The following is a 22040-nucleotide window of genomic DNA, read 5'->3' as shown; positions in this document are numbered from 1 at the left end:
GTGAACTGTGTAAGAGGCAATATAGTGACAAATTGTTAGTTGTAATCCATTCGGTTTAGATTTTCGGCCCTCTATCAAAATATTATAAGTGATAAGAGCTTAGGGCTGTGGCCGTCATGACATTTTGTCAGCCGGTGATTGTCAAGCAAATAACTGCTGATCTCACGGTAACTGATCGTAATTAACATAAACACATTTAGCATCTCCTGGCTTCCACGCATAGCCTACAAGCCACTGATGCAGACCTTCGGAACATCTACATTTAAAAAAAGTCTAATAAATCCATGCAATATAGCCTACACCATCACAAATCCATTATTTATTTTAGGCAGGTCTAAAGAAACATGATATGAAGAAAATGTAGTCTCTTTCAGAAGAACAGAATAGCATTCTCAGAGTTGTCCTTGTTAGGCCCTGATCTGCCTATGCCATACGGCTGTGGGCTACACTAGTTAGCAGACAAGCTTAGAATTCCGTGGTATTATTTTATATTATGAAGAATACAATTGAACATAGCTGAATAAAATAGAAAGATATTTTTCACCAAACGATTTGGGGGAGTGCGCACATGCGGCTATTCTTTTTTGAGAGGTTAACAAAGAAACAGGTACTCCTATATGCTTAATTTATAGTTATTTATGTAACATTAGTTGTGATACAAACGTTGGGCTATATGTTTAGATTTTTAATACATTCTAAGGCTGCATGATTTGAAAAAAGTTGCATGAAAGGCATGAGCTCTGCTTTGTTTTTTGCGCAGGCTGTACACACTTAAGTCTCTCATTCACAATTTGACAAGCACTTGATAATGCCACAAATTTCCCGGCAGCCTCCCCTTTGTATGGCCATAATGCCCCCTAAAAAAAAACATGCCTTTTGCGGCCAGTGGCCATTGTGCCCTTGGGTACAAGCAGAGATATATGAATCATTCAGCCATAAGTAGCAGCACATAGTTCAAAACAGATGCATAAATATCTTGTCCATAGTCTCGAGATGGTGAGGTTGGGTCGATGGCTGCTCTGAGCAGTGTCATATCCTGCTGTCAGTGGCACTCCACTTGTGGGATCACAATTCCCTGGCCATGCTCCTCTGGGAGGCAGGCATCATCCCCGTCCAAGTTGTTTAAATCCTAAACATGGAAAATCATGTTAAATTTAAAAACAACCACATTTTTTGTTAGATAAGACTTCATTACATTTTCATAGTGCCTCCTTTAAATCTATACCTCCACATTGCCAGGGAAGGTGACAGGATTCTGTGCTTGTCCCATTTCCCATAGCTGGTTGGGGGTCAGATTTTGCTCAATGTGCAGAGAATGTTTATCCCATCCATTGGTAAAGCTGTCTAGGTCTGCTTGGAGTCATGGGAGGAATACATAGCGCGCACAGAATAGGTGAAGGCTGTTTGACAGGTCAAGGGAGCCCTGTGTAGGACATTGTAAAAGATGTTTGACCCGGCCATCCACACATCCCACCATAACTGTTCAAAACCTGAAAGCATACGAGAGAACATTTGAAGCAACATAATGAAACATTCAACATCATACCCTGTCCTACACAACTCATTACTATTATTGTAACCTTTCTGAGCATAAGGAGATTTAATTGGTCAAAGTATTCTAAGGCACTTTGCATTTCTACTTCACTGTCTCCTGTTGAATTTAACTGTTTCTAAACAGTTTTCTTCAATGCATGTGAGAGATTGAATTGACATTGGATTATATAGCTACAGTGAGGGAACAAAATATTTGATCCCCTGCTTATTTTGTACGTTTGCCCACTGACAAAGACATGATCAGTCTGTAATTTTAATGGTAGGTTTATTTGAACAGTGAGAGACAGAATAACAACAAAAAAATCCAGAAAAGCACATGTAAAAAATGTTATAAATTGATTTGCATTTTAATGAGGGAAATAAGTATTTGACCCCCTCTCAATCAGAAAGATTTCTGGCTCCCAGGTGTGTTTTATACAGGTAACGAGCTGAAATTAGGAGCACACTCTTAAAGGGAGTGCTCCTAATCTCAGCTTGTTACCTGTATAAAAGACACCTGTCCACAGAAGCAATCAATCAAATTCCAAACTCTCCACCATGGCCAAGACCAAAGAGCTCTCCAAGGATGTCAGGAACAAGATTGTAGACCTACACGAGGCTGGAATGGGCTACAAGACCATCGCCAAGCAGCTTGGTGAGAAGGTGACAACAGTTGGTGCGATTATTCGCAAATGGAAGAAACACAAAATAACTGTCAATCTCCCTCGGCCTGGGGCTCCATGCAAGATCTCTCCTCGTGGAGTTGCAATGATCATGAGAACGGTGAGGAATCAGCCCAGAACTACACGGAAAGATCTTGTCAATGATCTCAAGGCAGCTGGTACCATAGTCACCAAGAAAACAATTGGTAATACACTACACCGTGAAGGACTGAAATCCTGCAGCACCCGCAAGGTCCCCCTGCTCAATAAAGCACATATACAGGCCCGTCTGAAGTTTGCCAATGAACATCTGAATGATTCAGAGGAGAACTGGGTGGAAGTGTTGTGGTCAGATGAGACCAAAATGGAGCTCTTTGGCATCAACTCAACTCGCCGTGTTTGGAGGAGGAGGAATGCTGCCTATGACCGCAAGAACACCATCCCCACCGTCAAACATGGAGGTGGAAACATTATGCTTTGGGGGTGTTTTTCTGCTAAGGGGACAGGACAACTTCACCGCATCAAAGGGACGATGGACGGGGCCATGTACCGTCAAATCTTGGGTGAGAACCTCCTTCCCTCAGCCAGGGTATTGAAAATGGGTCGTGGATGGGTATTCCAGCATGACAATGACCCAAAACAAACGGCCAAGGCAACAAAAGACTGGCTCAAGAAGAAGCACATTAAGGTCCTGGAGTGGCCTAGCCAGTCTCCAGACCTTAATCCCATAGAAAATCTGTGGAGGGAGCTGAAGGTTCGAGTTGCCAAACGTCAGCCTCGAAACCTTAATGATTTGGAGAAGATCTGCAAAGAGGAGTGGGACAAAATCCCTCCTGAGATGTGTGCAAACCTGCTTGCCAACTACAAGAAATGTCTGACCTCTGTGATTGCCATCAAGGGTTTTGCCACAAAGTACTAAGTCATGTTTTGCAGAGGGGTCAAATACTTATTTCCTCATTAAAATGCAAATCAATTTATAACATTTGACATGCGTTTTTCTAGATTTTTTGTTGTTGTTATTCTGTCTCTTTATATATTTTTTTAGTAATTTAGCAGACGCTCTTATCCAGAGCGACTTACAGTTAGTGAGTGCATACATTTTTTTTCATACTGGCCCCCCGTGGGAAACGAACCCACAACCCTGGTGTTGCAAGCGTCATGCTCTACCAACTGAGCTACAGGGGACTTCTGTTCAAATAAACCTACCATTAAAATATAGACTGATCATGTCTTTGTCAGTGGGCAAACGTACAAAATCAGCAGGGGATCAAATACTTTTTTCCCCTCACTGTAGGTTTCCATCCAATTGGCGACAGAATTTCATGCAAATATTCTAAAGTCTGCGTAAAGAAAATATGCAAATCTTCCTAACAGTGGTGTTTCCACCAAACAGACTTGTTGACGATACAAAATCAGTGCGTGATGACGTAGTGTACACAAAATCCATCACATTTACAACTCTACCGATAGTTTGTCACAAAACTGTTTGCGTTAAATAGTAAACGTGCCCACTCTGGTCTTGGTACGTGCGCTATACCCAACAGCTTGCAGATACAACAGCGTCACGCACTGTAGGCTGTGCGGGTAGGCTAGTCTACAAGACTGTTGGAAAAGCATTCCTGGTGAAGCTGGTTGAGAGAATGCCAAGAGTGTGCAAAGCTGTCATCAAGGCAAAGGGTGGCTACTTTGAAGAATCTAAACACAATTAACACTTTTTTGGTTACTACATAATTCCATGTGTTATTTCATAGTTTTGATGTCTTCACTATTATTCTACAATGTAGAAAATAGTAAAAATAAAGTAGGTGTCCAAACCTTTAACTAGTACTGTATACAAAAAAGCTGGGCTGTTGTATAATTCAAACCCATTATGAATAGAAAAGTCGCTCTGGATAAGAGCGTCTGCTAAATGACGTACATGTAAATGTAAAAGCATTCGATTATCCACATTGAGTCAGACAAACATTACAAACTTTAAATACCATGGGAGATCTATCGGTTACCTTTCTTGAGAAGCTGTCTATGCCACCAAATCTTACAAAGCCATATCTGTTGAAAGACCGTTTTGTATACTTGCCAAATCAGCCATCTTGCGGTAAAATATAACAGAGGCAGCATTGTATGGGCTATGAGTTATATGACTAAATGTGTACCCCCGAACTGAAGCTTACCTGATCAACTTGTGGTTGGTGTCCACATGTATGAGGGGAAAGAGGACCCCCAAAAGAGTATATTCTTCTGACAACACATCCAAGTCGTGCCATTCTTTCCTGTATTACTGCAGCACCTACACGATGCACTGAGTCCCACACTCAGGTCCACTGGACTCGATGACCCAGTGCTTTTAGACGTTCTCTCGCTATCCTAATTGTGGCAAACTTGTCTTGATTGTGGCCACCAGATTGTCCAGCTCCTCGTCTATCATTTGGCTGTATGTTCCCCTCACCACGATACCGTATTCCTGCATTCTGCCTTAGTCAGTTTGTGTTGAGATGCCAAGCAGTTTGGTGATGCAAGGTACAGGCAGATCCATTTCAATCAGCTGTCGAAGGTGCTGTTCTGACACAATCAGTTTAGGACGTCCCATTTCACCATCCAACTCAACAACACATCTTTCTTCCATTTCAGCATTGACTAGACTATACAGGTCAGAGAGACCCTGTACTACCTCTTGAGGTATGGAGGACTAAAAGTGCCACAATTAAATAAATAAATACACCATTAAATAATTACTTAAATGTGTCATTAATTAATTAAAATTAGAATTAAATACATAAATGTGTTATTAAATGTGTCATTAATTAATTCAAATACCGATTCATTTTATGTAAAATACATATATAATAATTTCACTATTTACATTTACATTTCATGGTCCTGCGTTGGAGTGCTTCCTGAATTACTTAAAACTGTCAAACTGACCCATCAAAAGTTGGTAGGCGGAACCTAACGCCTGATTGGTTACCCTCTGCATCAAGCCAAGACAAATCAATTCCGGATAATGTCAGCAGGTCCTGCTTCTACATCCTCTGCTAAGTTTAAAATGTCTCTAACCAACTCCCTGGAAAGTTCACGGAGATCCTCCATTGTCTCTGTCCAGGTTGGCCTACTCTACTTCAGACCAAAGCAATGGATCAGACTAGATTCGCGTTAGCCCCGCCCACTGACTTTGATGGGTCAGTTTGACAGTTTTAAGTAATTCATGAATCACTGCAATGCAGGATCATGAAATGTAAATGTAAATAGTGAAATAATTATATATGTATTTTACATAAAATGAATCGGTATTTGAATTAATTAATGATACATTTAATTACACATTTATGTATTTAATTCTAATTTTAATTAATTAATGACACATTTAAGTAATTATTTAATGGTGTATTTATTTATTTAATTGTGGCACTTTTAGTCCTCCATATTGAGGCAAGTCTACTTGATTTGCTAGTGAGCTGATAAATATAATCTCAATGGTGCAGACAAACTGTAAGTAATCAAGATCCAGAGGAAGGCGTTGCATGGCCTGCTGCAATCTGTACAGGAGCTTCTCCATAATGTGTCTTTCCATCGCCAGTGAGGACATATGAAAATTGTAATTTGAAATTATGTCAACCAAACAACTGGTATCAGGCAAGATTGGGTCTAGGCTTCAGGTATTGTTATGGGAATAGCCATTTAGGGTTGTCACTGTTATATCTCTCTCGCTCTCACTAGCGTGCGCGCACACACGAACAAATCTTTCACTACGGCTGACAGTGGCTAGTTGTAACGTTACAGGCATGCAGTCTTGCGATTCATTCCATTTGGCTACCTAGTCCGACACCAAAGCCAGCCAACAAAACTAACGTACGTCAAATTTGTCAGTCACGGCTCAATAATGTACGGATATTAGAAGCGTGTTTATCCAATACATTTAATGACAAACCATCTAACTACTTAAGTAAACATATTAATTACCTGTTGCCCAAAGTTCGGCGCAGTTGTTGGTAACTGGTTCGCCACGTTCAGAACATGATGCAGCCACGCGTGGGGGGAGATTTGGCGCGTCAGGCCATCTGGTTAAGTAGCCAATAGAAAAAAATCCTGTCTATCATGTTCTTTGATTGGGTTAAGATGAACCGTCACTCCAAAACTAGTTGACCAATGGAGACTCATTGTCTACGCCTCCGTCTAAACCCCGCCCTTCATGAAAAAAAAAAGACTGGCAGTGAAAGCAAAGATATGAGTAGCGTAACCAAAAGTTAGTAAATGCAGGCAAGAGTTTAGGCAAAATGAATTCAGTAGGATTGTTTGTTAGGAAAGCGTTTGGGTTTTGCTTCTGACGTCATTATTTTTGTTTACATTTTTATAAATTTTGCTTTCAATTGTTTGGTTTTTGATTTCAACATCCATTATTTCACCCTTCCTCGAAAATATAATGTTTACATTTTCAACTTTATTTTTCATGTTTACTATTTATTTTATTTTCAATTCAATACATATGGTGTGAAATGGTCCCCATACAAATAAGCCATACAATTTTTGTTAACCAAATTCGACACTCATGAACCTCGCTTGGTGAGCAAAAAAATAAAATAACGCCACCTGCTGGAGAAGACCGATTTTGGGCCCAGTTATCCCTAGCTACCACAGCCACAAAGTCCATATTGGCTATATAGTAGACATTCATGAAAACCAAAAAATGCTTTTAAAATCACGTTTTAAGGAGATACATTTAAGAAATAGGCGGGGTTTATGACTTTGTGGCTGTAGTAACTAGTGACGACCGTTATCCCTCTCGCTTCGCTCTTCCTCTCTGGTCCAATGAATTTCAACGTTCTACACGGAGAATCATAAGATGGCGACCGCGGAACCGGTGAGTACCTTTACCGACCAAAATATTTTAGAACGTTTATTGGAATCCGTTGTCCAAGATACGTTATTACCCCAAATGTAGTATTAATAGCTTGAATCTAATCACTTAAAAGGAATGCATGTTTACATGGTCGTATTTTCGGCTATTCTTGCCCTTGTAGAAACTTTCTGTGCAACGACCCAAGCAGTGCAAAGACAAGTGAGAGGGGAATGCTCACTAGCTATGTGAATCGTCTAATGTAGCTAACTAACAACAAGTTCGGTAAATGTTGTAACAGCTGTTAAATCTGCTTGGTCGGGCATTTGCGCTTACCTAGATGTTAGTAAATTATGTATTTTGTCAAACATAAATGTGTTTTAATGAAAGAAAAAGTGGACTATAAATGGTATAGTTAGCTAGTTGTCAACTTTTGCTTTCTTGGACTAGTTAGTCTGTGTTGTTTCCACTTTAGGCTAGCTATCTAACTAGCTGCTAGACAGTTCACCAACTTGCCCAATCATTATGGCTGGTGCAATACATTTACGCTCATCAGTATTTCCACCCTAGCTAAAAGCAAACTGTGTATTTCATTGATTTTAAATAATGTTGGACCATCTAGCCTATGTAAATAGTATCTTGAAAGTATGTTGCAAAAAACTAAAGTCCGATGTAATTTACCTAAACTCACCATCAACCCAGCTTTGTATATAAAAAAAGAAAACAAATCAAACTTACCAATGACCCAAGTCATGGCAGTCCTGCAAGATCGCACTTCTTACTACTTTCAAATTGTTTTCCGCTAGGAAATTAATTTAAATCCACCCCAACATGCTGAAGAAGGAGCAGAAGCAGAGACTGGTCAGGAGATAGTGAGCCCGGAGAGCTACATCAAACACCCCCTACAGAACAAGTAAGTTGACCCAGGCTACTGCTCTTTGAAAACCATTACCATTAGACTGCTGCTCTGTGGTAAGGAAAGTTTACCTGCGAAAGACGTCCAGGGAGTAGTTTTCTGTAAGAGTGGTGTGTATTAATCTGAATGTGTAAATTATCATGTAGATCCCACCAGCGAATAAACTGTAAACTATAAAAATAGTCTCTCTCTCTCTCTCATTCATATATATATATATATATATATATATATATATATATATATATACAGTGAGGGGAAAAAAGTATTTGATCCCCTGCTGATTTTGTACGTTTGCCCACTGACAAAGACATTATCAGTCTATAATTTTAATGGTAGGTTTATTTGAACAGTGAGAGACAGAATAACAACAAAAAAAATCCAGAAAAACGCATGTCAAAAATGTTATGAATTGATTTGCATTTTACTGAGGGAAATAAGTATTTGACCCCTCGGCAAAACATGACTTAGTACTTGGTGGCAAAACCATTGTTGGCAATCACAGAGGTCAGACGATTCTTGTAGTTGGCCATCAGGTTTGCACACATCTCAGGAGGGATTTTGTCCCACTCCTCTTTGCAGATCTTCTCCAAGTCATTAAGGTTTCGAGCCTGACGTTTGGCAACTCAAACCTTCAGCTCCCTCCACAGATTTTCTATGGGATTAAGGTCTGGAGACTGGCTAGGCCACTCCAGGACCTTAATGTGCCTCTTCTTGAGCCACTCCTTTGTTGCCTTGGCCGTATGTTTTGGGTAATTGTCATGCTGGAATACCCATCCACGACCCATTTTCAATGCCCTGGTTCTCACCCAAGATTTGACGGTACATGGCGCCGTCCATCGTCCCTTTGATGCGTTGAAGTTCAAATCAAATCAAATCAAATTTTATTGGTCACATGAGCCGAATACAACAGGTGCAGACATTACAGTGAAATGCTTACTTACAGCCCTTAACCAACAGTGCATTTATTTTAAACAAAAAAAGTACAAATAAAACAACAACAAAAAAAAGTGTTAGTAGGGAGGCTATATATACAGGGGGGTACCGTTGCAGAGTCAATGTGCGGGGGCACCGGCTAGTTGAGGTAGTTGAGGTAATATGTACATGTGGGTAGAGTTAAAGTGACTATGCATAAATACTTAACAGAGTAGCAGCAGCGTAAAAAGGATGGGGTGGGGGGGCAGTGCAAATAGTCCGGGGTAGCCATGATTAGCTGTTCAGGAGTCTTATGGCTTGGGGGTAGAAGCTGTTGAGAAGTCTTTTGGACCTAGACTTGGCACTCCGGTACCGCTTGCCGTGCGGTAGCAGAGAGAACAGTCTATGACTAGGGTGGCTGGAGTCTTTGACAATTTTGAGGGCCTTCCTCTGACACCGCCTGGTATAGAGGTCCTGGATGGCAGGAAGCTTTGCCCCAGTGATGTACTGGGCCGTACGCACTACCCTCTGTAGTGCCTTGCGGTCGGAGGCCAAGCAGTTGCCATACCAGGCGGTGATGCAACCAGTCAGGATGCTCTCGATGGTGCAGCTGTAGAATTTTTTGAGGATCTGAGGACCCATGCCAAATCTTTTTAGTCTCCTGAGGGGGAATAGGCTTTGTCGTGCCCTCTTCACGACTGTCTTGGTGTGTTTGGACCATGATAGTTCGTTAGTGATGTGGACACCAAGGAACTTGAAGCTCTCAACCTGTTCCACTACAGCCCCGTCGATGAGAATGGGGGCGTGCTCAGTCCTCTTTTTTTTCCTGTAGTCCACAATCATCTCCTTTGTCTTGGTCACGTTGAGGGAGAGGTTGTTGTCCTGGCACCACACGGCCAGATCTCTGACCTCCTCCCTATAGGCTGTCTCATCGTTGTCTGTGATCAGGCCTACCACTGTTGTGTCGTCGGCAAACTTAATGATGGTGTTGGAGTCGTGCCTGGCCATGCAGTCATGGGTGAACAGAGAGTACAGGAGGGGACTGAGCACGCACCCCTGAGGGGCCCCCGTGTTGAGGATCAGTGTGGCAGATGTGTTGTTACCTACCCTTACCACCTGGGGGGCGGCCCGTCAGGAAGTCCAGGATCCAGTTGCAGAGGGAGGTGTTTAGTCCCAGGATCCTTAGCTTAGTGATGAGCTTAGAGGGCACTATGGTGTTGAATGCTGAGCTGTAGTCAATGAATAGCATTCTCACGTAGGTGTTCCTCTTGTCCAGGTGGGAAAGGGCAGTATGGAGTGCAATAGAGATTGCATCATCTGTGGATCTGTTGGGGCGGTATGCAAATTGGAGTGGGTCTAGGGTTTCTGGGATAATGCTGTTGATGTGAGCCATGACCAGCCTTTCAAAGCCAGAAATCTTTCTGATTGAGAGGGGGTCAAATCCTTATTTCCCTCATTAAAATGCAAATCAATTTATAACATTTTTGACATGCGTTTTTCTGGATTTTTTTGTTGTTATTCTGTCTCTCACTGTTCAAATAAACCTACCATTAAAATTATAGACTGATCATTTCTTTGTCAGTGGGCAAACGTACAAAATCAGCAGGGGATCAAATACTTTTTTCCCTCACTGTATGTATGTATATATATATATATAACTCCCAGTTATTTATTGGGTAAAACACCAACGTTTTGGCATGATGCCTAAACGTTGATGTTTTACCCAATAAATTACAGGGAGTTATATACTACCGGTCAAAAGTTTTAGAACACCTACTTATTCAAGGGTTTTTCTTAATTTTTTACATTGTAGAATAATAGTGAAGACATCAAAACTGTGAAATAACATATATGGAATCATGTAGTAACCAAAAAAGTGTTAAACAAATCAAAATATATTGTAATGACCCAGACTGGATCATAAAGGAAAAAGAGACGGACACCAGATGTGCAGGCCAGAACACAGGTTTATTCCTAAACTGGGCTATTGTTCAGGCCACAGCCCACGCCGCTAAATTCAGAACGTACACAAATGCACAATGTAAAGTTAAGTGGCAGACTCATAGGAGAAGATCTAGAAAAGAGAGAGAGATGAGACAGTAGCCCCTATTTATGCATTTCAAAACCCAGCGGGATTACCCATCATACCCCCCCCCCCCCCCCCTTTCCGTCTGTCCTGGCATATTTAATCCCTGCTAGCACCCATTAGAACAATAACACACCCATGAACACAGAACACAATACCGGGTTGTTACAATATTTTATATTGGAGATTCTTCAAATTGCCACCCTTTGCTTTGATGACAGCTTTGCACACTCATGGCAGTCTCTCAACCAGCTTCACCTGGAATGCTTTTCCAACAGTCTTGAAGGAGTTCCTACATATGCTGAGCACTTGTTGGCTGCTTTTCCTTCACTCTGCCGTCCGACTCATCCCAAACCATCTCAATTGGGTTGAGGTCGGGGGATTGTGGAAGCCAGGTCATCTGATGCAGCACTACATCACCCTCCTGCTTGGTAAAATAGCCCTTACACAGCCTGGAGGTGTGTTGGGTCATTGTCCTGTTGAAAAACAAATGATAGTCCCGCTAAGCCCAAATCAGATGGGATGGCGTATTGCTCCAGAATGCTGTGGTAGCCATGCTGGTTAAGTGTGCCTTGAATTCTAAATAAATCACAGACCGTGTCACCAGCAAAGCACCCGCAAACCATAACACCACCTCCTCCATGCTTTAAGGTGGGAACTACAAATGCGGAGATCATCCGTTCATCCACACCGCATCTTACAAAGACACGTCGATTTGAACCAAAAATCTCAAATTTGGACTCCAGGCCAAAGGACACATTTACACTGGTCTAATGTCCATTGGCTCAAACGCATTAAGAAGGAAAGAAATTCCACAAATTAACTTTTAACAAGGCACACCTGTTAATTGAAATGCATTCCAGGTGACTACCTCAAGAAGCTGGTTGAGAGAATGCCAAGAGTGTGCAAAGCTGTCATCAAGTTAAAGGGTGGCTATTTGAAGAATCTCAAATATATCATATATTTTGATTGGTTTAACACTTTTTTTAGTTACTACATGATTCCATATGTGTTATTTCAAAGTTTTGATGTCTTCACTATTATTCTTCAATGTAAAATTTAAAAAAAAATAAAGAATAACCCTTGAATGAGTAAGTGTGTCCAAACTTTAGACTGGTACTGTGTGTGTGTGTGTGTGTGTGTGTGTATATATATATATATATATAACAGTGAGGGAAAAAAATATTTGATCCCCTGCTGATTTTGTACGTTTGCCCACTGACAAAGACATGATAAGTCTATAATTTTAACGGTAGGTTTATTTGAACAGTGAGAGACATAATATCAACAAAAAAATCCAGAACAACGCATGTCAAAAATGTTATAAATTGATTTGCAATTTAATGAGGGAAATAAGTATTTGACCCCCTCTCAATCAGATAGATTTCTGGCTCCCAGGTGTCTTTTATACAGGTAACGAGCTGAGATTAGGAGCACACTCTTAAAGGGAGTGCTCCTAATCTCAGCTTGTTACCTGTATAAAAGACACCTGTCCACAGAAGCAATCAATCAATCAGATTCCAAACTCTCCACCATGGCCAAGACCAAAGAGCTCTCCAAGGATGTCAGGGACAAGATTGTAGACCTACACAAGGCTGGAATGGGCTACAAGACCATCGCCAAGCAGCTTGGTGAGAAGGTGACAACAGTTGGTACGATTATTCGCAAATGGAAGAAACACAAAATAACTGTCAATCTCCCTCGGCCTGGGGCTCCATGCAAGATCTCACCTTGTGGAGTTGCAATGATCATGAGAAAGGTGAGGAATCAGCCCAGAACTACACGGGAGAATCTTGTCAATGATCTGAAGCATGCCCCATTCAAAAAATTCAGAACTAAGAACAGATATAGCCCCTGGTTCTCCTCAGACTTGACTGCCCTTGACCAGCACAAAAACATCCTGTGGCGTACTGCATTAGCATCGAACAGCCCCTGCGATATGCAACTTTTTAGGGAAGTCAGGAACCAATAGACACAATCAGTTAAGCAAAGGGTAGCTTTTTCAAACAGAAATGTGCATCCTGTAGCACTAACTCCAAAAAGTTTTGGGACACTGTAAAGTCCATGGAACATAAGAGCACCTCCTCCCAACTGCCCACTGCACTGAGGCTAGGAAACACTGTCACCACCGATAAATCTACGATAATCGAGAATTTCAACAAGCATTTTGCTACGGCTGGCCATGCTTTCCACCTGGCTACCACTACCCCGGCCACCAGCTCTGCACCCTCCGCTGCAACTTGCCCATGCCCCCCCCCCCCGCTTCTCCTTCACACAAATTCAGACAGCTGATGTTCTGAAAGAGCTAAAAAATCTGGACCCCTACAAATCATCTGGGCTAGACAATCTGGACCCTTTCTTTCTAAAATTAGCCGCCGAAATTGTCGCAACCCCTATTACTAGCCTGTTCAACCTATCTTTCGTAATGTCTGAGATCCCCAGAGATTGGAAAGCTGCCGCGGTCATCCCCCTCTTCAAAGGGGGTGACACTCTAGATCCAAACTGTTACAGACCTATATCCATCCTGCCCTGCCTTTCGAAAGTATTTGAAAGCCAAGTTAACAAACAGATCACCGACCTTTTCAAATCCCACCGTACCTTCTCCGCTATGCAATCCGGTTTCCAAGCTGGTCATGGGTGCACCTCAGCCACGCTCATGGTCCTAAACGATATTATAAACGCGATCGGTAAAAGACAGTACTGCGCAGCCGTCTTCATCGACCTGGCCAAGGCTTTCGACTCTGTCAACCACCGCATTCTTATTGGCAGACTAAATAGCCTTGGTTTCTCTAATGACTGCCTCGCCTGGTTCACCAACTACTTCTCAGATAGAGTTCAATGTGTCAAAACGGAGGGCCGGTTGTCTGGACCTCTGGCCGTCTCTCTATGGGCGTGCCACAGGGTTCAATTCTCGGGCCGACTCTATTCTCTGTGTATATCAATGATGTCGCTCTTGCTGCTGGTGACACTCGGATCCACCTCTATGCGGACGACACCATTTTGTATACATCTGGCCCTTCATTGGACACTGTGTTAACAAACCTCCAAACGAGCTTCAATGCCATACAACACTCCTTCCGTAGCCTCCAACTGCTCTTAAACACTAGTAAAACTAAATGCATGCTCTTCAACCGAACGCTGCTTGCACCCGCCCACCCGACTAGAATCACTACTCTTGGCGGGTCTGACCTAGAGTATGTGGACAACTACAAATACCTAGGTGTCTGGTTAGACTGTAAACTATCCTTCCAGACTCACATTAAGCATCTCCAATCAAAAGTTAGATCTAGAATCGGCTTCCTATTTCGCAACAAAGCATCCTTCACTCATGCTGCCAAACATGCTCTCGTAAAACTGACTATCCTACCGATCCTTGACTTCGGCGATGTCATTTACAAAATAGCCTCCAACACCCTACTCAGCAAATTGGATGTAGTCTATCACAGTGCCATCCGTTTTGTCACCAAAGCCCCATATACTACCCACCATTGTGACCTGTACTCTCTTGTTGGCTGGCCCTCACTACATATTCGTCGCCAAACCCACTGGCTCCAGGTCATCTATAAATCACTGCTAGGCAAATCCCTGTCTTATCTTAGCTCACTGGTCACCATAGCAACACCCACCCATAGTCTGTGCTCCAGCAGGTATATCTCACTGGTCATCCCCAAAACCAACACCTCCTTTGGCCGCCATTCCTTCCAGTTCTCTGCTGCCAATGACTGGAACGAACTGCAAAAATCTCTGAAGCTGGAGACTCTTATCTCCATCACTAACTTTAAGCGTCAGTTGTCAGAGCAGCTTACCGATCACTGCACCTGTACACAGCCTTTCTGAAATTAGCCCACCCAACTACCTCATCCCCATATTGTTATTTATTTTGCTAATTTGCACCCCGGTATCTCTATTTGCACATCATCTTTTGCACATCTATCATTCCAGTATTATACGAAATTGTAACTATTTTGCACTATGGCCTATTTATTACCTTACCTCCATAACTTACTACATTTGAACACACTGTATATATATTTTCTGTTGTATTTTTGACTTTATGTTTTGTTTACCCCATATGTAACTCTGTGTTGTTGTTTTTATCGCACTGCTTTGCTTTATCTTGGCCAGGTCGCAGTTGTAAATGAGAAATTGTTCTTAACTGGCTTACCTGGTTAAGTAAAGGTGAAAAAAATATATAAAATACGTATTTCCCTCATTAAAATGCAAATCAGTTAATAACATTTTTGACATGCGTTTTTCAGGATTTTTTTGTTGTTATTCTGTCTCTCACTGTTCAAATAAACCTACCATTAAAATTATAGACTGATCATGTCTTTGTCAGTGGGCAAACGTACAAAATCAGCAGGGGATCAAATACTTTTTTCCCTCACTGTGTGTGTGTGTATATATATATATATATATATATATATACACACACATACAGTTGAAGTCGGAAGTTTACATACACTTAGGTTGGAGTCATTAAAACTTGTTTTTCAACCACTCCACACATTTCTTGTTAACAAACTATAGTTTTGGCAAGTCGGTTAGGACATCTACTTTGTGCATGACACAAGTGATTTTTCCAACAATTGTTTAGCCGAAGAACACCATCCCAACCGTGAAGCATGGGGGTGGCAGCATCATGCTGTGGTGGTGCTTTGCTGCAGGAGTGACTGGTGCACTTCACAAAATAGATGGCATCATGTGGAAGGAATATTATGTGGATATATTGAAGCAACATCTCAAGACATCAGTCAGGAAGTTAAAGCTTGGTCGCAAATGGTTCTTCCAAATAGACAATGACCCCAAATATACTTCAAAAGTTGTGGCAAAATGGCTTAAGGACAACAAAGTCAAGGTATTGGAGTGGCCATCACAAAGCCCTGACCTCAATCCTATAGAAAATGTGTGGGCAGAACTGAAAAAGCGTGTGCGAGCAAGGAAGCCTTCAAACCTGACTCAGTTACACCAGCTCTGTCAGGAGGAATGGGCCAAAATTCACCCAACGTATTGTGGGAAGCTTGTGGAAGGCTACCCAAAACGTTTGACCCAAGTTAAACAATTGAAAGGCAATGCTACCAAATACTAATTGAGTGTATGTAAACTTCTGACCCACTGGGAAATAAATAAAAGCTGAAATAAATAATTCTCTCTACTATTATTCTGACATTTCACATTCTTAAAATAAAGTGGTGATCCTAACTGACCTAAGACAGGGATTTTTTACTAGGATTAAATGTCAGGAATTGTGAAACTGAGTTTAAATGTATTTGGCTAAGGTGTATGTAAACTTCCGACTTCAACTGTGTGTGTGTGTGTGTGCATATATATATATATATATATATATATATATATATATACACACAGTGCTATGAAAAAGTATTTGCCCCCTTTCTAATTTCTCTACTTTTGCATATTTGTGATACTGAATGTTATCAGATCTTCAACCAAAACCTAATATTAGATAAAGGGAACATAAGTGAACAAATAACACAACAATTACATATTTATTTCATAAACAAAGTTATGCAACACCCAATTCCCCTGTGTGAAAAAGTAATTGCCCCCTTACACTCAATAACTGGTTGTGCCACCTTTAGCTGCAATGACTCCAACCAAATGCTTCCTGTAGTTGTTGATCAGTCTCTCACGTCGCTGTGGAGGAATTTTTGCCCTCTCTTCCATGCAGAACTGCTTTAACTCAGTGACGTGTGGGTTTTCAAGCATGAACTGCTCGTTTCAAGTCCTGCCACAACATCTAAATTGGGATTAAGTCTGGACTTTGACTAGGCCATTCCAAAACTTCCAATTTGTTGCTTTTTAGCAATTTTCATGGAGACTTGATTGTGTGTTTTGGATCATTGTCTTGCTGCATGACCCAGCTGCGCTTCAGCTTCAGCTCACAGACAGATGGTCTGACATTCTCCTGTAGAATTCTCTGATACAGAGCAGAATTCATGGTTCCTTCTATTAAGGCAAGTCGTCCAGGTTCTGAGGCAGCAAAGCATCCCCAAACCATCACACCACCATCACCATGCTTGACCTTTGGTATGATGTTCTAACTGTGGAATGCAGTGTTTGGTTTTCGCCAGGCATAATGGGACCCTACAGGAAGCATTTGGTTGGAGTCATTACAGCTAAAGGTGGCACAACCAGTTATTGAGTGTAAGGGGGCAATTACTTTTTCACACAGGGGAATTGGGTGTTGCATAACTTTGTTTATGAAATAAATTAAATAAATATGTAATTGTTGTGTTATTTGTTCACTTATGTTCCCTTTATCTAATATTAGGTTTTGGTTGAAGATCTGATAACATTCAGTATCACAAATATGCAAAAGTAGGAAAAATTAGAAAGGAGGCAAATACTTTTTCATAGCACTGTATATATTAGATAGGTAGATGAGTGTGCGACTCTCTTTATTTTTTATAGCTAATAAGTGTTCATACCACAAGATGGGTCTGTCTGTGTGTGATTACCAACCATGCATTTCACTTTGTTACTGCAGTCAAGCGCAGTTGAACTGCCCCCCCCCCCCCCCATCATCCATAACTTCCTAATTTGCTTTGAGGTTTATGGGCTGTTGATTACCTTTGTTTACCATGCGTTTAATTAGCCAGTGTTTACTTTATGCAAATCCCATTTCTGTTTTGCCCCAACAGATGGTCTCTCTGGTTCTTCAAAAATGATAAGACCAAAACATGGCAGGCAAACCTCCGCCTCATCTCCAAGTTTGACACGGTTGAAGATTTCTGGGCGTAAGAATCAATAAGACTAAAGTTTTTTATTTATTTATTTATTTTGATGACATGGATTGAATGAGTATAAAAAGGATGATTGGAGATTATACCAACATGTCTTCATCATCCTGATAGCAATTAGTTCCTTCCCACTATACTGCAATTGTGTGTTGTACTAAGACCATTATCTTGTCATTTCAGTCTGTATAATCATATTCAATTGTCAAGCAATCTGATATCTGGATGCGACTACTCCCTCTTTAAGGTAGGTTTGTGGCATTTCAACAAGCAAACAAGGTAGCCCTTTTATTCCATGTAACTACATGGTATCTTTGCCACAAAGCCTAATTGTAAAGTGTACCTGGAAGAAAATTGTTCAGGACTGTTCAGCCATGGCCTCTTCTCCTGTGGTTTTAATGCAAGTAAAGCTGCCTCTCCTCTGGTGTGACAGGATGGCATTGAGCCCATGTGGGAGGATGAGCGGAACAAGCGAGGAGGGCGTTGGCTGATCACGCTCAGCAAGCAGCAGAGGAGACAAGACCTGGACCGCTTCTGGCTAGAAACAGTGAGTTAGTGTGGGTGTATGTCTCAGTGTGTGCGTGCGTGGACATTTTGGAATGAAATACAGCATCGACCTTCTCCCTGTGTAGCTGGATTAAGGAATTCTGTGATGCCACTGAAATGTTAATGTATGGTTCCATATTTTTTCCGGACACATCACCTGTCCAGCTTCTCTGCCTTGTTGGGGAGGCTTTCGACGACTATAGTGACGAAGTGTGCGGCGCAGTAGTCAATATTCGCACGAAAGGAGACAAAATCGCCATCTGGACGGCAGACTTTGACAACAGGGAAGCCATAACTCACATAGGGTAAGTTAGATCAATTTGAAGTCAATGTTTGTTAGTGTAGTTAGCGCTCCAACTTTGCTCTTGCTTTATAAAACCGACTCCTCAGGAAAATGTGTTGACTTACTAAAGAGTGTATAGTCTTAGTATAAAAAATGTATTTTGCCCTTGGTTAAATTACTACGCTCAATACCATTATATATATTTTTGCTACCACCTTCCGTCTCATATGGCCCTGTGTGTGTCAACAGGAGAGTGTATAAGGAGCGCTTGGGAATTCCAATGAAGATGACCATTGGCTACCAGTCCCACTCTGACACCGCCACCAAGAGCGGCTCCACCACCAAAAACAAGTTTGTTGTCTGAAAATGCACCATGTGCCTTGTTTTTTTGTTTTTGTCTACTTTTCATTGTGGGTGTGTTTGGTTTCCTTAACTGCAATGACTGCGTGACAAAATCTCATGACTATATACCAAAGCTTCGACAGAAACAGTCCTAGACCTGAGAACACAGGAAACCCTTTATTAACAGGACACACTACTTTCTCTGGAACCCCCCACCACCCACCCACACACATCTGCCAATGCTATTAATCCACGTGTCATAGCCACACAGGTGAACATGCAAACCTCAAAACGCGAATGAAGACTGTTCATAGTAGGAAATGTAAGATGTTCTGAGTGCTCTTATAAAGACAATTATTTTGTTGATTTATTTAATGCCAGGGAATTCATTTGAAATGCAAAAATAAAACATTTCTCTGTGCCCTTATATACAGCATTGTAATTGCTGTAATCCTTAATGATGTTACACCTTTTTAATTTATTATACCAATTTGCTTTTTAGCATTTTATTTTACTTGTTCTGTGCTATGGCCTTAAAGGATACGTTTTCTTTTTACAACCAAACATGTTATAGAAGATCCTTTTTTGTGATTTCACTTGTTTTTGAGAAACTTACCCCAAACAGCAAATCACTTCCTCATAGTCGTTGTGTAGTATAGGGCCTCTTCTATAACATATAATTTACATCAAAAATAGGTTTGGTTGTAGAAAAAAATTACTTCTCCTTTAATCCTCAAGTGCATGTAATCAAGCCTTTCAGATCATTTCATGACTCAATTAGTCTTTATGTTAACATGATTACAACTTTGGTTTTGCAATTCAGTAGAAACTGTTTTTATATTCTGGAATACTTTTTGCAACATGTAATTTGTACATTCCTTGTTATAAATGGTTTGATATTTGACTTACAGTGATGCTGTATTGCAATGTATACATTTATTAGTGATTGGTTTTGAACTTCTGCCTGCAATGGAAACACAGCACTAATGAGTCTTTAAATAAAGTTTTTCTGTGACTTCAGATCATTTCTAATGATATAAAATGGGCCTAATAATATAATATAGTATATGCCATTTCAACAACAGGAACCAACAGGAAACAATCTAACTTTCTATGCCACTTGTATTGCCATAGTTAGTTGGCCCACCCAGAAATAACCATCCTGACGCCCCTAGAGACTTAATGTAGAGCTAAATGATGTATAAAGCAATATTATAGTAGCTACACCTACAGTACCTACAGTATATCACCTGTTGTAGCATGTCATGAAAGCCTACAACAATGGCAACCCATGACATTGTGATGACACCAAATTAGAGCGTTCAAATACTTTCCATTTCATGGCTCATGAAAGTATAATGAGTTGCCATTATGCCATGCATGTTTCATTCTTTTGGCCAAGCACAAGCGCTACCAGTTACTTTCATAACCGCTGTTCAACATTCATACATTATGAAATGCATTTGGGTATTTTATTCCCAATGCATGAATAAACTGAGTTTTGCACTTTAGTTTGAAGGATTTTCCAATTGCTTAACTGTTAGGGTCAGTAATTCACTCATCGGAATAAAGTCAACAAGTTTCATCTCCTATTCTTCCCTCTAGAGGGTGCTCTGACCCCACAGCCAATCTTTGTAGTAGGTGCTTATTTGACCAACTAGTATGGGACCTTGATTGTCAGTTCTCTGCAGACCAGCATCGACTAGATCCACTGCATACAACTAGATCTAAAAAATGTATTTTATGGTTAAAAAATGTTTTTGGCTTTCTGCCAAGGTTGCTAATCACATGGGCAAGGCTACAATTTCGAACATTGCACGCACAGTGGGTGTCTTTTCCAGAGGTGTTATTTTTAAATGAAGACTTCTTTGACTCAGACATAAAGAAGTCCAACAGAAACAAACCCTTCGCAGTAACACTTTATTTCAAGGGTACCTACATAAGGAGGGCTTCATAATCCATTCATAACCCATATACTGCATTCCAAAGCAGTACATAAACATTTAATACATCCTAGTGCTATGGCATTGCTCTCAGGACTGCAGATGTTAGCATACACACAGGAGACAAAGTCCCTTTTAAAGAGTTGAAGTATTCTATTCCATTCTGTGCTTGTATTGTAGGCTATAGTGGAGAGGATGACAGCTGATCAATTTCCAGAGGGTATGGCCCGGGCTTTCATTTCACTCCCGTCAGGATCAATGGGAGAATTTGTTATATGGGATTATGGGAATGGAAAGTATAATCAGGGAACCAATTAAGGACTTTTGTAGGGTTGTGTTCCAGGGTGCGAAGGATTTACTATAATGCCTTTGGTATAGAATTACAGTCAGGTCCATAATTACTGGCAGCCTTGATAAAGATGAGCAAAAGAGACTGTATAAAATCAATAATACAAATATTGAGCTATATTGTATAAAAAATATATAATAGGGAAATTATATTATTTTATACTAATACAATTGCTCAGAGAAAGAACATTTGTTTAACAAGTAATAAATAAAGAAACTCAAAAAGATAGGGGTCAAAATTATTGGCACTCCTGTTTTCAATATTCTAGCACCCTCCCCTTTTTCTAAAATATTTTATGAGATTGAAGAACACGTTGGTATGGATCTTAGACCATTCCGCCATACCGAATCGTTCCAGATCCTTAATATCTTTTGTCTGTGTTTATGGACTACCCTATTCAATTCAAACCACAGGTTTTCAAAGGGGTTCAAGTCGGGAGAGTGAGATGGCCATTGCAAAATGTTGATTTTGTGGTCAATTTTACCAGGTACTTTTCTGCATATGCTTCTGTTTTTCAACACCATATCCACTACTGGTGTGCGGGGTTAAAGAGCTCTATTTTCATGTCATCTGACCTTAGTACCGCTTGGAATTTGATCAATGGCATTGGCACTTGAATTGGAACCGGTGCTATGGTCAGATGACATGAAAATAGAGCTCTATGGCAAAGCACACAGGTGGTGAAATATACTCTATCCAATAGTGGGGAAAAAAAGTATTTAGTCAGCCACCAATTGTGCAAGTTCTCCCACTTAAAAAGATGAGAGAGGCCTGTAATTTTCATCATAGGTACACGTCAACTATGACAGACAAATTGAGAAAAAGAAATCCAGAAAATCACATTGTAGGATTTTTAATGAATTTATTTGCAAATTATGG

The 22040-nt window shown here is 40.8% G+C and overlaps 1 protein-coding gene and 1 long non-coding RNA gene across 2 annotated transcripts; one reads left to right on the top strand and one right to left on the bottom strand.

The window, feature by feature from the left end:
- Positions 1 to 618: 618 nt before the first annotated feature.
- Positions 619 to 6251, bottom strand: LOC311145681. Its single transcript, XR_014614620.1, has 3 exons — positions 6153 to 6251; positions 1226 to 1490; positions 619 to 1129 (listed from the first exon to the last, which is right to left on the bottom strand). It is a non-coding gene; the product is annotated as an uncharacterized lncRNA (long non-coding RNA).
- Positions 6252 to 6774: 523 nt separating this feature from the next.
- LOC311146021 (eukaryotic translation initiation factor 4E-1A-like) lies at positions 6775 to 19889 on the top strand. The gene is made up of 7 exons (XM_084182460.1): positions 6775 to 7050; positions 7833 to 7939; positions 17603 to 17698; positions 17882 to 17945; positions 18132 to 18245; positions 18410 to 18549; positions 18777 to 19889. The coding sequence occupies exons 1-7, from the start codon at positions 7033 to 7035 to the stop codon at positions 18889 to 18891; spliced, it is 654 nt and encodes a 217-aa protein (XP_084038586.1). The 5' UTR covers positions 6775 to 7032; the 3' UTR covers positions 18892 to 19889.
- Positions 19890 to 22040: the final 2151 nt, after the last annotated feature.

Source organism: Coregonus lavaretus, assembly GCF_964263955.1.
Source record: "Coregonus lavaretus genome assembly, chromosome: 18".
NCBI classification, from domain to species: Eukaryota; Metazoa; Chordata; class Actinopteri; order Salmoniformes; family Salmonidae; genus Coregonus; species Coregonus lavaretus.
The sequence above is the reverse complement of the archived record's forward strand: the minus strand, read 5'-3'. Positions and strand labels throughout refer to the sequence as shown.

Coding starts and splice junctions, on each gene's coding strand:
- LOC311146021 (XM_084182460.1), top strand. Junction 7,940..17,602: donor AAACACCCCCTACAGAACAA/GTAAGTTGACCC, acceptor TTGCCCCAACAG/ATGGTCTCTCTGGTTCTTCA. Junction 17,946..18,131: donor GCGACTACTCCCTCTTTAAG/GTAGGTTTGTGG, acceptor CTGGTGTGACAG/GATGGCATTGAGCCCATGTG.